The 16,141-nt window shown below is 47.2% G+C and overlaps 1 protein-coding gene across 1 annotated transcript; it reads right to left on the bottom strand.

The window, feature by feature from the left end:
- Nucleotides 1-1,113: 1,113 nt before the first annotated feature.
- LOC106992414 (uncharacterized) lies at nt 1,114-3,948 on the bottom strand. The gene is made up of 5 exons (XM_077938679.1): nt 3,902-3,948; nt 2,952-3,726; nt 2,219-2,294; nt 1,695-1,783; nt 1,114-1,510 (listed from the first exon to the last, which is right to left on the bottom strand). Exons 1-5 carry the CDS (start codon nt 3,946-3,948, stop codon nt 1,364-1,366), a joined length of 1,134 nt encoding a protein of 377 aa, XP_077794805.1. The 3' UTR covers nt 1,114-1,363.
- Between the last annotated feature and the right edge of the window lie 12,193 nt (nt 3,949-16,141).

The raw sequence follows: 16,141 nt of genomic DNA, 5'->3' as shown, positions 1-16,141 counted from the left end.
AATATAAAAATTAGCCAGCTATGGTGACACACGCCTGTAATGCCAGCTACTCAGGAGGCTGCGGCAGGAGAATTGCTTGAACCCAGGAGGCAGAGGTTACAGTGAGCCGAGATCCTGCCACTGCACTAGAGCCTGGGCAGCAGCGGGACTGCATCTCAGAAAAAAAAAAAAAAAAAGACATGAAGGTTTTCACTGAAGGCAGAGTAGCTTGTTATAGATTAGCCTCCCTACAAGAGCAGTTTAAAAACCCGGACAAAAATGTGCCCCCCACCAAAAACAACTGTTTGAAGGTAATTGGAGACCTCAGCCAGGACTTGAGTGACCAGGCCTAGGAGGTGACCCTGACAGTCTGTACTGCTTTTCCCACATTTGGTGACTGGTAAACAACAGAGGGCTAAGAGGTTAAGAAACTGAGTCTGAAGTGGTAGTTAAGAGGCTGGAGAGCCTAGCTGAATGTTTGGCACTCACAGGGTTGAACTGACCTAATGAGAATTTGGGTCCCAGTAAGGAGATGGGACCTTGGTGGGGACCCTGGAAGGGTCACCCCTAGGAGTCCAAATGAATAAAAAGTAGACCAGCCATCACAAAGACTAAAGCCTGCTTTGAACCAGCTTAGTCCCAAACTAGATGAAGGTGATCTGCGCTTACTCCAATTGTGTGCCATAAAGTCAAAGTCAATACTCTCTGGAGGCAGATAAAAGTTTACTAGGAACGCTGTAAGACAAGACTAAATGAGAAAGAACAAGGAAAAAAAAAACAAAAACCCAAAAACAATAGAAACACACATGTAAGGAAGATAAGCAAGAAACTTTTTTTTTTTTTTTTTTTGGAGACGGAGTCTCGCTGTGTCACCCAGGCTTGAGTGCAGTGGCACGATCTCAGCTCACTGCAACCTCTACCTCCCGGGTTCAAGCGATTCTCCCGCCTCAGCCTCCCAAGTAGCTGGGATTACAGGCATGCGCCACCATGCCCGGCTAATTTTTGTATTGGCCAGGCTGGTCTTGATCTCCTGACCTCAGGTGGTCCATTCATCTCAGCCTCCCAAATTGCTGGGATTACAGGTGTGAGCCACCGTGCCTGGCCAGTATTTTGCCACTATTTAAAATAAATAAATTTTTTTTCTTTTTTTTTTTTTTTCAGGTTTGTGTTCTGACTATATTGTAAACAGTCACACGGCAGCTGACTCTTCTCCAGGCCTCGCTGCCGGCTTTTAGATGTTTATTATTTTTGCCTTCTTGTCATGTGCGCGGTAGAAGAATGGCAGGCAGGGCTTGCTGTAGAGATCTTTGGAGGGAGAAAGGCAGGAAACTGAGCACCGTGCGAGCCCTCCCCTGCTCCTGCCTGCCCCCCTCGCCCAAGGGCTCTACTCACCACCCTGCTTGTTGGCAGCCCCGAGCTCCTGAGGGACCGGGGTCCCTGGTGCAGACTCTTCTGCAGGGTTCTGGGCAGCTGCCCGCAATCCACCACGTCCCTGGTTACGGTCGCTCACAAGCGGAAACACCAGCTCCACCTGGAGGGAAAGGTGCTCAGTTGCCACACCCGTGCCCACACCCCCCTCACACCCACCCCCGCAGAGATGCTGCGTGACTTAGAGGGTCCGGAGAAATCAGAAGGCAGGAAACCAAGAGCTAAGGGGGTCTGGGAGGGGCCACCAAGGGAGACGGCAAAGCTGGGGTAGGCAGAGTCAGGCTCACCATGGCCTCCCGGCTCTCCAGCTCCTCTGGGATGCTTGGCATGGGCTGAGGTGCCTCCTCCTCCACCTCCTCCCTGTCCAGTGCATCTCCTGTGGGGAGTGGCCAGAGGGCTCCTCAGACAACCCAACAAGGGACGTAACAATGGACCCACCTCTGCCCCCACCCTCACTGTGCAACCCTGGCCAGCCCCTCCCCAGAGGGAAATCAGCAGCTGTTCTTTACTTTTATTTTTTTGAAGAGCCAACGTCTCCCTACGTTGCCCAGGTGCCGTCCCACTACCAATCAACACAGGAGTTCTGACATGCTCCATTTCTGCCCTGGGCCAGTTCCCCCATTCATAGGCAACCCTGGTGTTCCCCCACTCCCAGGAGGTCGCCATATCTATGCCGAACATAGCGCAGATACCTGGTCGGCATAATGACCAGCTGTTCTAAAAGTCTCCTGCAACTCCTCAATCCTACGCTGCTAACAGTCCCCCCCTCTTCCTGGGGCTCTCTCCTCTTCCTCTAAGTGGTCTCCCATACCTTCCCCAGGGAGAGCCATGAGGCTCAGCTCGGTGTGTAGCTGCTTGTTCTGCTGGATGGCAGCTTCCAGGTGCTCCTAAGGGGCCAGGAAAGAGAGTGAGAAGGCATGGAGGCTGCTAGGTCACCCCGCTCCGGGCCCGGCCCTCATCAACTCCCTCAACTGGGTCTCCTGCAACTATCGGGGGGCCATCTCGGCCACCGCTTTGCCCTGAGCTTCCTGCTGCTGCAGCTGGGCAGAGCCTCCTTCTCAGAGGCCAGCTGCTGATAGGCGGCCACGTACTGCTGCAGGGGACCCAGGGAATGGTCTCGCTGCTGCTGCAGACTCTGAGCCTCTTGGCTCTTCAGCTCCACCTGCAGGATGGGTGTCAGGGTAGGCAGTGGCTGGCTTCCAGATTCTGGGACCATAAACGGGGTAGCGAGGGCACTGTGGGGCTCTGTCGCCTGCCCAAGCCCCTGGCTCCTAGCCCCTTCCTCCAGGTCTAAGTGACTGCCTCCCTTGCCTAGAGGCCCATGCCTCCCTCCCCAGCCTCAAATCTCACACCCTTCTTCCCACCATTGAAGCTGTAGGCCACAGACTGGTGGAAAAGCAGAGGGAGCCAACCACCATCTGCTAAGTTGTGGTGAGGTCGTTCTGTATGATCTCCAGGGTTTGCACCCACCTCCGCCTGCTCCCCCAAAGCTCGGCCTTCCGCCCCAGCTCCCCCAGCCTCTCCTCCAGCTCCTGCAGCCTCACCTCCTGCTTCTGCATCTTCTCCTCCTGCTGCCACAGCCTCGTTTCCTGCTCCCGCATCTTCTCCTCCTGCCTCCCCATCTTCTCCTCCTTCTCCTGCATCTTCTCCTCCTGCCTCCACATCTTCTCCTCCTGCTGCCGCATCTTCTCCTCCTGCCTCCACATCTTCTCCTCCTGCTCCCGTATCTTTTCCTCCTTCTCCCATATCATCTCCTCCTGCCACTGCATCTTCTCCTCCTGATCATGCATTTTCTCCTCCTGCCTCCACATCTTCTGCTCCTGCTCGTGCATCTTCTCCTCTTGCCTCCACATCTTCTCCTCCTGCTCCCACATCTTCTCCTCCTGCTCCCGCATCTTCTGCTCCTTCTCCCGCATCATCTCCTCCTGCCTCCGCATCTTCTCCTCCTGCCTCTGCATCTTCTCCTCCTGCTCCTGTATCTTCTCCTCCTGCTCACGCATGTTCTCCTCCTTATCCCGCATCTTCTCCTCCTTCTCCCGCATCATCTCCTCCTGCCTCCGCATCTTCTCCTCCTGCCTCCGCATCTTCTCCTCCTGCCTCCGCATCTTCTCCTCCTGCTCCCGTATCTTCTCTTCCTGCTCCCGTATCTTCTCCTCCTGCCTCCACATCTTCTCCTCCTGTTGCTGGTACAGGCGGTTCCACAACTCGTTCTCTTCCACCTGGGCTTGGAGCTTCGCGGACACACTCTGCAGCTCCTTACCCAGGTGGTCAGCCTCCTCCTGCAGCTGCTGCTGGAACAGTGAAAGTGTTGGTTTGAACCTCAGAAGGAAACAGACTCATGAGCTACCCATATAAATGTAATCTATAAAACAATGGTTTTTTATCTATGATCCTATAAAATATTTTGTCAAGCCCTACCCTGAGATTCTGATTTCCCAGGCAGGGCCTCAATTTGTAGATTTTTAGCACACTCTAGAGGATTCTATGGCAGGACCAGAACAAGGACCCAAATATTCTAGCTTTTGGCTGGAGACTCCCCATATCCTGCTTGATCCCTAGACCATGGTCCCAGCCGGACAGGGATCCCACAACCCCCGGGGCTGCAGCCGCTTGCCTGTGGCAGCAGGAGCTTGGCCCTCTCCAGCTTCCTTTCTAGCTCCTTTACGTTGAGCTGGATCTCAGACTTTTCAGATTCTACAAGTCGAAGTTTTTCTTGTAGTTCGGCATTTTTCTCCTTCAGCTCATCATCGGTTATGCTACAACCAGAGGCGGTAGATAAAGGAATGAACGAAGAACAGAAAGGACCGCTGTGGTGATCAACCCTCTGCTTTCACCCCACAACCACAGAACCGTGGCATTGGATGGGACCCCAGGAATTAAAAATCACAGGTGGCAGGCCAGAGAGAAGACATGAGTTGCCTGAGGCTACCCCATGAGTCAATGGCACAGCCGGCACTAGAGCTTCCCTGTGCACACGTGAAAACCTGTATGAGCCTCTCACCATGCTCACCTGTACCCCCACCTCCCAGCACATCCCCCAAGCTAAGAGCCCCCAGACCTCCCATCCCACCGTCCCCCATCCTACGTGTTCCTGTACAGTTCCAGACTCAGGGCGTCCCTCTCCTTTGTTAACTCCTCGATGTACTGCAAATAGACAAAGGTGAAGTCAGGATAGAGCAGGCAGAGGAGCGGCTGGCCGACCAGGAACAACAGCCACCGTGACCACTCCACACATCACTCCCCACTCCCAGTCACACCTCACATGCTCTCAAGGCACTTCCAAGCCCACAGTCTCATTTGTTTTTCTGTCTTTGTTTCTTTCTTTTTCTTTTCTTTTTTTTTTTTTTTTTTTTTTGAGGCAGAGTTTGGCTCTTGTTGGAGTGCAATGGCGCAATCTAGGCTCACCACAACCTCCGCCTCCCGGGTTCAAGTGATTCTCCTGCCTTAGCCTCCCAAGTAGCTGGGATTACAGGCATGTGCCACCACACCCGGCTAATTTTGTATTTTTAGTAGAGATGGGGTTTCTCCATGTCGGTCAGTCTAGTCTTGAACTCCTGACCTCAGATGATCCACCCACCTCGGCCTCCCAAAGTGCTGGCATTACAGGCATGAGCCAGAGTAAAACAAGTCAAGTATGGGAAGGGCAGGCACTTGGCCTGCGAGCTCTATGTCCAGTGCTCACTCCCCACAGCACCCCCCAACTCACCCACAGCAGCCGACCCAGCACCAGTTGGCCTCTAACAACCACACACAAAAGCAGCAAGAAATGGCCATGCTGCCTTCTGGGCAGGACACTCCATCTTGCAGAAGGGACTTTTAGGCTCACTCCTCCATCTGTGAAGCCGGGCTCCCAGGGGACAGGGTAAGTAGTTGGACTCACCCTGTCCGCTTTCTTCTTCTGTGTAGCAACAGCAGAGAGAGCCCGCTCTAACTCTCCGGCAAACTTCCATGAATCATGCAGGCGGCTCACCAGATCCCTGGACTCTCCTGGAATGAGAGACATTCAGATGTGGCCCAAAGGTCTCCCCATAAAGGCCTGTCAAAGTGCCAGGTTGAAGGATGACCGGGTGCCAGATTCCCACCTTCCAACTGCTGGACAGCACGCTGGCTGTAATAGAGTGCCGTCTGAAGCTCAGTTTTCTCACATGTAAGGATTCGTATGGTATGAACCTGGGCCTTTGGGAGAAAAGACAAGCAAATGCTGAAAGAGAAGCAAAGAAACCTTCTCCAGAGGACAGGAGGGGAACTTCACACCGTCCACTCACCTCTAGCTCCCTCCTTAGGGCTTCCTGATGTTGGTGGCTTGCCTTCTTTTCCTATAGAAAGAGGAAGACAGAGCTCTTACTAGGGGGAGGCAGAGATGGCACAGCAAGAGACATGCCCCCAGAATGGCACCACTGCCCCAGGACAGGCCCACCCATGGGACCAGGTTATCAGGAACCCTGTGGGGACGGGGTGGGATCTGGGAGCTGAGCCTTCTTCCCCAGGCTGGGAGTGGGCGAGACGAGACTGGGGCCTCTATATCTGAGCGTCCCCCAAACCCAGCAGCCATGTCATGAGCAAACAAAGAAATCACGTTACTTCTTCCAGCTGAGCTTGGTTCTGTTGTTTCAGTCAAAGGAAGGTGACTGAATGTGGCCCCTCGACTCTATTCCCCAGGCCAGGAAGCAGTAGGCAGGGGCCAGGGATGGATTTTCTTCTTTTTTTTTTTTGAGACGGAGTCTCGCTCTGTCACCCAGGCTGGAGTGCAGTGGCCGGATCTCAGCTCACTGCAAGCTCCGCCTCCCAGGTTCACGCCATTCTCCTGCCTCAGCCTCCCGAGTAGCTGGGACTACAGGCGCCTGCCACCACGCCGGGCTAAGTTTTTTTTGTATTTTTAGTAGAGACGGGGTTTCACTGTGTTAGCCAGGATGGTCTCGATCTCCTGACCTCGTGATCCGCCCGTCTCGGCCTCCCAAAGTGCTGGGATTACAGGCTTGAGCCACCGCGCCCGGCCTGGGATGGATTTTCAAGGCAAAGTTCTTAGACCCAATGGGAACACGAACTGGTAAACTGTCCTCAACTCCCAAAGAAAAAGGATTTGGGTCTTTGTTGGGTTTTGTCGACAGCCACAGAGCTCAAAGTCTGAAACTGGATTCTCTAGAAAAGACAGTCAGAAACCTTCAGAGATGGAGTGTGAGAAAAGCCCACTTTTCTGCCAGCTTGTGATTTAGAAAGGTGCGTTCATTCAACAAACATTGACTGAGCACCTACGGGCCAGGGACGGTTCTTCACAGCGGGAGTATAGGACGGAAAAGGCAGACAGGAGCCCTTGGCCCTGAGGTTTCCATTCTAGTGGGCCTTTAACTCTCAGACTCTCAGAGCTGACAGACACCTCTGATACTCTCTATCTCTACCTCAGGAAATGCAAGCCCGAGAAGGAGAGTTTACAGCAGGCCCTGGACTAGGGATTAACATAAAAACAACAATGATAAATCTCATTTAAACTTCACAAATGTAGGTAAAACAAGACCACTCCTATTTTACAGATGTGAAAAGAGAGGCCCAAAGAGCTCAAGCAATTTGCCCTAAATCATATCCCCAGCAGATGGAGAGGATTCAAACCCAGAATTCTTAACCAGTACCTGGCAGTTCTTCCACAATCTCAATTACCCTCCACCACCCCTTGGGCCCTCTGTCCCCAGGAGCCTGGCCAGCGAAGACTCACATCCTCAGGTGAGTGGCAACCACCAGAAGTGGTTGTCTCGGGGTTAGTGCCGTTATTTATTTTCTTCTTTTTGGTGTCAGTTGCTCCTGCACCAACACTAGGGCTGGTCTGGGGATGATAGTCTCTCAACTGTGGAAAGGAAGAGCAGTGATACTCATGAGAACTACAAGCTCCAACAGTCACATCCTGCTTTACCGTTTATACAAAATACCATTATAGACCATCTGATTTAATGCCACCAACAACTGTAGGAAGTGTTGTCACAATCACTTAGTGACTGAGAGGGATTGATACCATGGCTGAAAAGAAGGCAATAATGGAACTTAAACTCAGTCTTCTGACTCCAACCTCTGGGGTTTTACCAAGAATCAGCAGCTGCCAGGGACCAAAACCAGAGGCAGAGGTAGAAAAGCAAATATTAAGTAGGCAGGAACTGTACACTGTGTGGTTTAGAGTCATACATCCTCACATGTCTGTTAGTGTGAGGAAGGGCACCACTACCTCTCAAAATTTATATTAATGTATCCTCATGGCAGAAGGCAGCCTTTCTGTGAAATCTGGGAACTTAACAGAAAGATGACAACCCAACCCTCATTTTAGAGAGAAGTCTTGTATACTCTTATACATCTATGTGACAGTCACCCCTAAGTACATTAATGTTTTGTTCCTCAGTAGACTCAAAGGAAACTGATGCTTCAGAAAGATGCCCCATATTTATCCTGTGGCACTCAAAGTACCCCAGGTGGAGATGAGATGAGGAAGATTCAAGCTGTCAAGTTCAGTTTCCCAAGATCTGTTCCACAGAAGATAGGCAGATCTCACTCCAGAAACCACTGACTGAGGGGCACTCTGGTCCCAGAACAAAGGAGAATTCAAGTCTGAGGTAGAGAACTCAGAAACAATGTTAAAATCTCTCTGGAGAGTAGAAGCCTGGGAGAAAACTAAACCAAACCTGTTCTCCCATTGCCACCCAGAGACACTGTTAACGTGTTGAGCTCATGGGGGACTTGTCGGCTTTTCACACTGTCAATGTCTGTATTAAGGAAGTAAGGCAGCCTGAAACCTCTCTCTCCTAGGCCCCACGGTCCCCATTCCCCTTCCAGCTGGAAACCTGTGCTGCAACCAGAGGAACCTGAAATTGGCAAGAACACTTAGGGGACTGCGTCCTAAGTCCAGAGACCGGTCTCATTGCAGTAATGACAGTTCTAGAGGGACTGCGACATCACTACATTCCACTCCTCGGTGGAGTGGTGGGGGGGACACAGGAGTGCAATGCCCAAGTTGCCACTCTGAGATTGGGGAGGGGGGTCACAGGATTCGGACCCAGGTCCTTAGAGACGCAAGCCCAGAGAGCCCAGGGAGGTCAGGCTTGGGGCGGTGGGAGGTGAGGGCCGAGTATGGAGCAGGGAGCCGCAGGAGTCACCTGCCCAAAGTGACTCTGGGGCAACTGGTGGAGGGCAGGTTCTGGGGCACCCAGGTGCTTGGAGACTTGAGCCCAAAGACCCCAGGGAGGTCGGGTTTCGGGTAGCAGGAGGTAAGAGTGGACTACAGAGTGGGAAGCCCCAGAAGTCACCAGCTCAAAGTCACCCTGGGGGGTTGACTGGCTCACAAGATTTGGGTGTGGGGAGCCCACAGGCACTGGGGGAGGGGCAGCCAGGTGTGCCTCCGGAGTGGCACAGACTCTGGCAGCAGTTTGGCTGTCAGAGGGAGCCTGGGGCTGAGTTGGGGGTGCCGCAACCTGGTACATTTTACCTTTTCCTTGGCCTTAGCCAATTTTTTCTGTAGGGTTTCCTCGGACATCATGGGACGGGTAGGGCGGTGGGTTTGGGGCCACATCAGCACAGTCCAGGCGAGGACAACTATACACCTCCAGTCACCTGCCACGTAGCTGTGTGACTGAGACAGAGGAGGCGTAACCAGGGCCACAGTAGAATGCAGAATAGGGGCGTGGCCTCAATGCTTCAAGCTCATTGGTCAATAAGATGAAAGGGAAATGAGGCGTGCCCAGACAGCAGCGTGTCATGAAGGACCTGTGGTGTCACAAGGAAAGCCGCCCATGCAACCGCTGTCCCCGCCCACTCCAGGACAGGGGCGGGACTGGCTTTCACTTTAAAAACTTTAAAACTGTATAACCTCAATTGAGGTACAAATCCTATTAAAATGGAAATTTATAGTGTGCTTGACGATTGATAAAGACTATATTATCCTATATTCCAATAAGATAATATAATCACAATGATTTCTCTTTTTTGGAAAAACTTTCTCTTATTCTCCTACATTATTGTTAAGGTTTTATTAAACAAACAAACAAACAAAAAACAAGAAACCTGTCTAACATCTTTAAAAACACAAAGCTTTAGAGCCAGGTGTGGCGGCTCATGCCTGTAATCCCAGCACTTTGGGAGGCTGGGGCGGGTGGATCACCTGAGTTCAGGAGTTCAAGGTCAGCTTGACCAACATGATGAAACCCTGTCTCCATTAAAAATACACAACTAACTGGGCATGGTGGCAGGTGCCTGTAATCCCAGCTACTTAGGTGGCTAGGTAGGACAATCCCTTGAACCTGGGAGGCGGAGGTTGCAGTGAGCAAAAATCATGCCACTGCACTTCAGCCTGGGCTACCGAACGACACTTTTTCTCTAAATACATATATACTTACATACACGCATACATACCTACACACACACACACACATACACACACACACACACACACACACAAAGAAAGCTTTCCATTTAATAAGCACTCAAAGGTCTTTACAAGTTTAAAACAAATACAGGACCCTCTAAAGTAAAGCTAAATGCTAAGCGATGCGGGAGAGAAAAAGGACATAAATAACTCCCACTCTCATGAGGTTAATCACTAAATCCTATTTTTCTAGAATCACCTGGCCTCTCTAAGCCCTGAAAATGAAACTGCATTTCTCACTTGATACTTGGCTATGACTTGCAATCATGAAAACCAAGAGTTGTGTTCTGTCACTGTGTAGTGCTTGCTACCTGGGATCAAGGGTTGACTTTTTCATGATTTGCTCCATTACCTGTGTGCTTCTTATCCCAGACCAAACTAAGCTTTTTTCTAGAGTTCTACCATTTTCAGTTTTACTGTATTATTTCTTGCTTTCCAATGGATACAAAGCAGAGTCCTGGTAGGCACATTTTGTATACCTGCAAAGATGCAAAACTAAACAGTTCCCTCTGTTCAATATTAAAACAAAAGTCCTGTAAACCTCAGATAGTGAGTGTAATACTTCGGCACTAGCATGAAAGCCTCAAATACAAAAAAATACCAAGAACACTCCTAGCAAACAAAAGTAAGCTCTTGGCTGGGAGCAGTAGTTCACTCCTGTATTCCCAGCATATTGGCAAGCCAAGGTGGGGTAAGTCAGGAATTCAAGACCAGCCTGTGCAGCATAGCGAATTCCATCTCTGCAAAAATTTTAAAAATTAGCTGGGCATGGCGACACACACCTGTAGTCCTAGAGCTACTTGGGAGGCTGAGGTGGGAAAATCACTTGAGCCCAGGAGTTTGAGGCTGCAGTCGCTATGATCATGCCATTGCACTCCAGTTGGGGTGACAGAATGAGATCTAGATATTACATTCTGTCCTGCTCCTATTTACACTAAAATCACTAAGTTAAAATATTTTCATTCAGCAGGATAATAATTAAGTGAAATTTGACTTTGGTTCTTTGCTAGCAAAACATAAATAAATAAAGTGAAATGACAAATTACTTACTGGGAGAAAGTCTTTGTAACCTCAATGACAGATAAAAGGTTTATATCCTTAGCCTATAAAGAAATCTTTAAAATTACTCAGAAAAAAAAATGAATGATTTCCAGCAGGAAATGGGCAATGGAGAAACCGGCACTTCCCACTAGAAGAAAAATGGCCAATGAGCATATGAAAAAGATTCAAAAGCACTAGAAATCAAAGAAATGTAATGAAAACAATGAAAGGTTCTGCTTAAAGACCAGTAGAAATGACAAATGGCAGGGGGAACCTGGAGCTCCGTCCCTGTTTGTGGGAGTGTAAACTCAACCAATTTTCCTGCAGGATAATTTGATAATTACTTTTAAAAATCCTAAAACTGTTTCATATTATTTTCCTCTAGAAATTCTACATCTATGAATTTGGTGCAAAAATCCTTACTCAAGTCCATTAAAAAGTATATGGAAGGAAATTCACTCTGGTGTGGCACCAGTGCACTTAACATATATCCAGCTATTAAAAATGATGATGCTAGGATATATTTCTCCCATAGAAACATGCTTAAAATATAGTCAGTGGCAAAAGACCATATATTATGATTCTACTTCGTTAAAATGTTTCTAGGCATAAAAAGTGTGAAAAGCAACAAACCAGAATGTGTTGAGTGGCAAAATTAAATATTTTTCTTTATATTTTGTCATCCAAATTATTACAAAAAGAATGTGATTTCCTTTATAATCAGGGAGAAGAGTTATTTTCATTGATTTATACTTACATTTCTTTTTGTTTTCTTCTTTTTTCTTCTGTATGTATCCCATGTAGGCTAGAGAGCTTAAATCCCTGCCTCTCGAGGGAAATCAGCCCATTTTCAGGGCGTGCAGTACGCAAAGCTGCCCCATCTTCCTTTTTTAATTTTTATTATTTATTTATTTATTTACATATTTATTTAGAGACGGAGTCTTTCTCTGTTGCCCAGGCTGGAGTGCAGTGGCGCATCTCAGCTCACTGCAGCCTCCATCTCCCGAGTTCAAGCGATTCCCCTGGCTCAGCCTCCTGAGTAGCTGGGACTACAGGCATGCACCACCATGCCCAGCTAATTTTTGTATTTTTAGTAGAGGTGGAGTTTTACCATCTTGGACAGGCTGGTCTCAAACTCCTGACCTCAAGGGATCCTTCTGCCTTGTCCTCCCAAAGTACTGGGATTACAGGCATGAGCCACTGTGCCTGGCCTGTCATATTATTTCTAAACATTTCAGTGATATTTCAATTAAGTTAAATTTAATTCTTACTGACCTGAACTCTTATCTTGTTTAATGATATCTTCCAGGTGAAAAGTGTTTCCTCTGTAATCACAGGTGCTAAAGGAAATAAAACATGTATTCATTAGGTAGACGTCCACTAAACCACTAATTCTTGCATTGTAGTTCTCAGAACCTCAGCATCAGCAACACGTGGGAACTTGTTAGACATGCAGATTCCTGGGCCAGCCCCACACCTCCTGAATCAGAAAGTGGGCAAGAGGGACAGCTATCGGTGCTTTAATAAGCCTTGAGATGCTCCCTGGAGTTTGAAAACCACAGAACTAGAATACGTGTGGTAGTAAGTGCTCACACTTTATCCCAGGTACCTAGGGACTCTTCCCCTCTTTTCCGTTCTCTTTTCCACTGAAATAAAATGAGAGCTCATTTTGACTTAATGGGTATAAGAAAGAAGGCAGTGAGATGACCAGGGTTTCAAGTGAGAGTTCAAAATTTAATCAGTGGACGGTGACAGGATGCAAGTCTTCTAAACAGATTACTGCAAGAAAGCTGATAATAATCTATACAGTAGGTATCATTAGTGTATTGATGTTAAATTTTGGGGGTAGATTAATGGTATTGTGATTATATAGGAGAATGTCCTGGTTCTTAGAAGATATCTACAAAAGTACCTAACAGTGAAATGCTCTGATACTGGCAACTTACTTTGAAATGATTCAGGGGTTAAAAGGGCACATATACAATCTTTCATACGCGGAAGAGAGAAACAAATATGACAAAATGTTAACTAGTGAATCCAGTTGAATAGCATACAGATGTTCACTGTATGATTTTATCAACTTCTCTATGTTTGCAAGTTTTTAAAATAAAAAGTTGAGGGAAAAGAAACATCACCCCAAATGTTTCTATGAAAGGGAACTATAGAAAAAGCACAGAATTGAACACTCTGTAGAAGAGCGCACCGTACCCATCCGGACAGCGTGGTCACGGCGCAGGGTCTCCTCCAGGAGGCTGTTCTCTGGCCTCTTCTGTGCTGTCACTGCCCCCTGACGCTGCCGAGGCTTTATTCTAACAACTCTTTCTAAAGGTATAACTTTTTTCTTTCATCTAAGAAAGAGACAAAAGAATGAGTATACACTTAGAAAATAATATTACACTTATACTTGTGTAAAAGCAAAAAATACTTTGAAAAGTGGGGAAGCAAGAAATATACTGTTCCACAATTCTGTTCTTACTGTCTTTTTATTCTGCCAATGACTTCCTATTTCTGCTGCCTATGGTGGGGTGAGCTGCAAATGATTTCTTTTCCTCATTGATTTAAAATGTCATGTTTATAATATACTTAACTCCCTCAGAAGCATTTGGGTTTATATCTGAGCTCTATTCTATTCAAGTGATCTATCTGTTCACAAGCCACTATCAATTTTGATTATTAGAGCATCCTAAAGTTAAGTAATTCTTTTTTTTTTTTGAAATGGAGTCTCTCACTCTGTCGCCCAGGCTGGAGTGCAGTGGCACGATGTAGGCTCACTGCAAGCTCCGCCTCCTGGGTTCACACCATTCTCCTACCTCAGCCTCCTGAGTAGCTGGGACTACAGGTGCCCGCCACCATGCCCGGCTAATTTTTTGTATTTTTAGTAGGGACAGGGTTTCACCGTGTTAGCCAGGATGGTCTTGATCTCCTGACCTCGTGAACTGCCCGCCTCAGCCTCCCAAAGTGCTGGGATTACAGGCATGAGCCACCATGCCCAGGCAAGTAATTCTTTGATTAGAATATTAGTATTTAATGGAGCCTGACCCTTTTGACTCTAAACTCAAATTCTTCTTATCTCTAACTTACAAAAGACAACAATTATGACTTCAGTGTATAAAATCCCAGCTTTTTCAGCTACCTTACAGAATTATCTTGTGTTCCCAATATCGATTCAGTTTATCCATTCAGTTTTCTCTCCAAACAATAATGTTTTCATTTTAGTATCCCTAATCTTTTTTTTTTTTTTTTTTTTTTTTTTGAGACACAGTCTCACTCTGTTGCCCAGGCTGGAGGACAGTTGTGCCATCTCAGCTCATTGCAGCCTCTGCCTCCCAGGCTCAAGCAGCCCTCTCACCTCAGACTCCCAAGTAGCTGGGACCACAGGTGCAAGTAATATGCCAGCTCATTTTGTATTTTTTCACAGAGATGAGGTCTCACCATGTTGCCCAGGCTGGTCTCAAACTTCTGAGCTCAAGTGCTGTGAGCTCCTGAGCTCCCAAAGTGCTGGGATTACAGGTGTGAACCACGGCTCCCCGTAGTTTTCCTAATCTCTTATCTTTATCTTTTGTAGTTGCACTGGCTTACGTGGCGATTAACTGTTAGTGTTAATTAATGGGGGTAACTGTAACACTGGACATTTTGTCTTCTTCCTGATCTTTAAGGGATGTTTGCAGAATTTCACCCATCATGCATGATGGCAGCTTTTGGCTAGATGTGTTTATAATCCACTAGGGGTAAAAAAAAATTAGAAATAAATACTGAATTTTATCAAATGTCTTTCTAACATATATGGAGGGAACTGTGTATTTTGTCCTTAACGTCTTGCAACCAGGAATCATACCAGATCTTCTAAGAGTGATTCCAAAGAATAAGGTTCACGTGGTTGTGTGGCATAATTTTTCCACTGGGCTACGTCCGCGTCATGAGTCATGAATAAGAGTGTGTGTGTGTGTGTTAATGCTACCTTTGTCAGGTTTGGGTTTTCATATTCTAACAGTTTCAAACGAAAAAAGCTTGAAAGTTCTACTTTATATGTGGAAATGGCAATAAATTATTTGTGATTTACTGAAAACTTCACTTGAAGGTCTAATAAAATTTCAAAGCAAAACCAAACCTTTCTTTCTTTTTTGTGGGGGGAGGGTGGGAGGAGTGGGATGGAAGGACACTAACTTATTAATACTTTATGGGGTTTTTTGTTTTTTGGGTTTTTTTTTTGCCTTTAGAATTTATCCTCTAGGGACAATCTGGCAATGATGAATTTAATTTAGGTTCGAAGATTTTAAAAATAATTCTTTTGATATTCTTGGTATGGCTTATTTGCGTATTCTCCAGCTCTGTTGCCCAGGCTGGAGTGCCATAGTCCAATAATAGCTCACTGCAGCCTTGAACTCCTGGACTCAGGCGATCATCCCAGATCAGACTCTCGAGTAGCAGAGAATATAGGCTCACGCTACCAACCCAGCTCATTTTTAAAATTTTTAGTGGAGACGGAGTTTCACCACGTTGCCCAGGCTGGTCTCGAACTCCTGGGCTCAAAGAATCCTCCTTCGTCAGCCTCCCAAAGTGCTGGGATTACAAGTGTGAGCTACTATGCCTGGCACTATTCTCATTTTTATTATAATACAATTTTAAGATTGGATAAATAATATAGCCAAATTATTGGAGCCAGACTACATCTACTAAATTTAAATGAAATTTCACTTGTCTGAAATCAGACATACTTTGGAAGATATGTTTGTTATGGTATTAATTAAAATTACGGCTATTTTTTGCACTCACCAAAATCTGTGGAGCACCTTAAAGACACAGGCGGTATCCTCCAGAGCAGTGAAAACAGTTACAAGAGGCTCTCAGGACAGCTTTGTCAGGAGAGACATGCTATACATATAAAGACATAAGGAGAGAGAAAAGAAACAACCATTTTACACACAGTCCCCACATTGAAAGCTATAGGCTGGGTAATGCAGGCACTGATTTTTGCAAATCAGATGCTTTCCATACGGCATCTCTATATAATGTGCTTTTGCTTTAGAGAGTAGCCCCAGGATTTTCGGTTTTCTGTTTGTCTGTTTGTTTGTTTGTTTGAAGACAGGATCTTGCTCCACCGCCCAGGCTGGAGAGCAGTGATGTGATTGTAGCTCACTGCTGCATCGACCTCCCGGGCTCAAGTGGTCCTCCCGCCTCAGCCACCCGAGTAGCTGGACGACAGGCATACAGCACCACGCCCCACTAATTTTTGAATATTTTTTAGAGACCAGGTCTCACTGTGTTGCACAGCCTGGTCTTGAACTCATAAGCTCAAGT

The sequence above is a fragment of the Macaca mulatta genome, chromosome 7, assembly GCF_049350105.2.
Source record: "Macaca mulatta isolate MMU2019108-1 chromosome 7, T2T-MMU8v2.0, whole genome shotgun sequence".
NCBI classification, from domain to species: domain Eukaryota; kingdom Metazoa; phylum Chordata; class Mammalia; order Primates; family Cercopithecidae; genus Macaca; species Macaca mulatta.
Note: the sequence above shows the minus strand (reverse complement) of the source record. Positions and strands in the feature narration are given on the sequence as shown.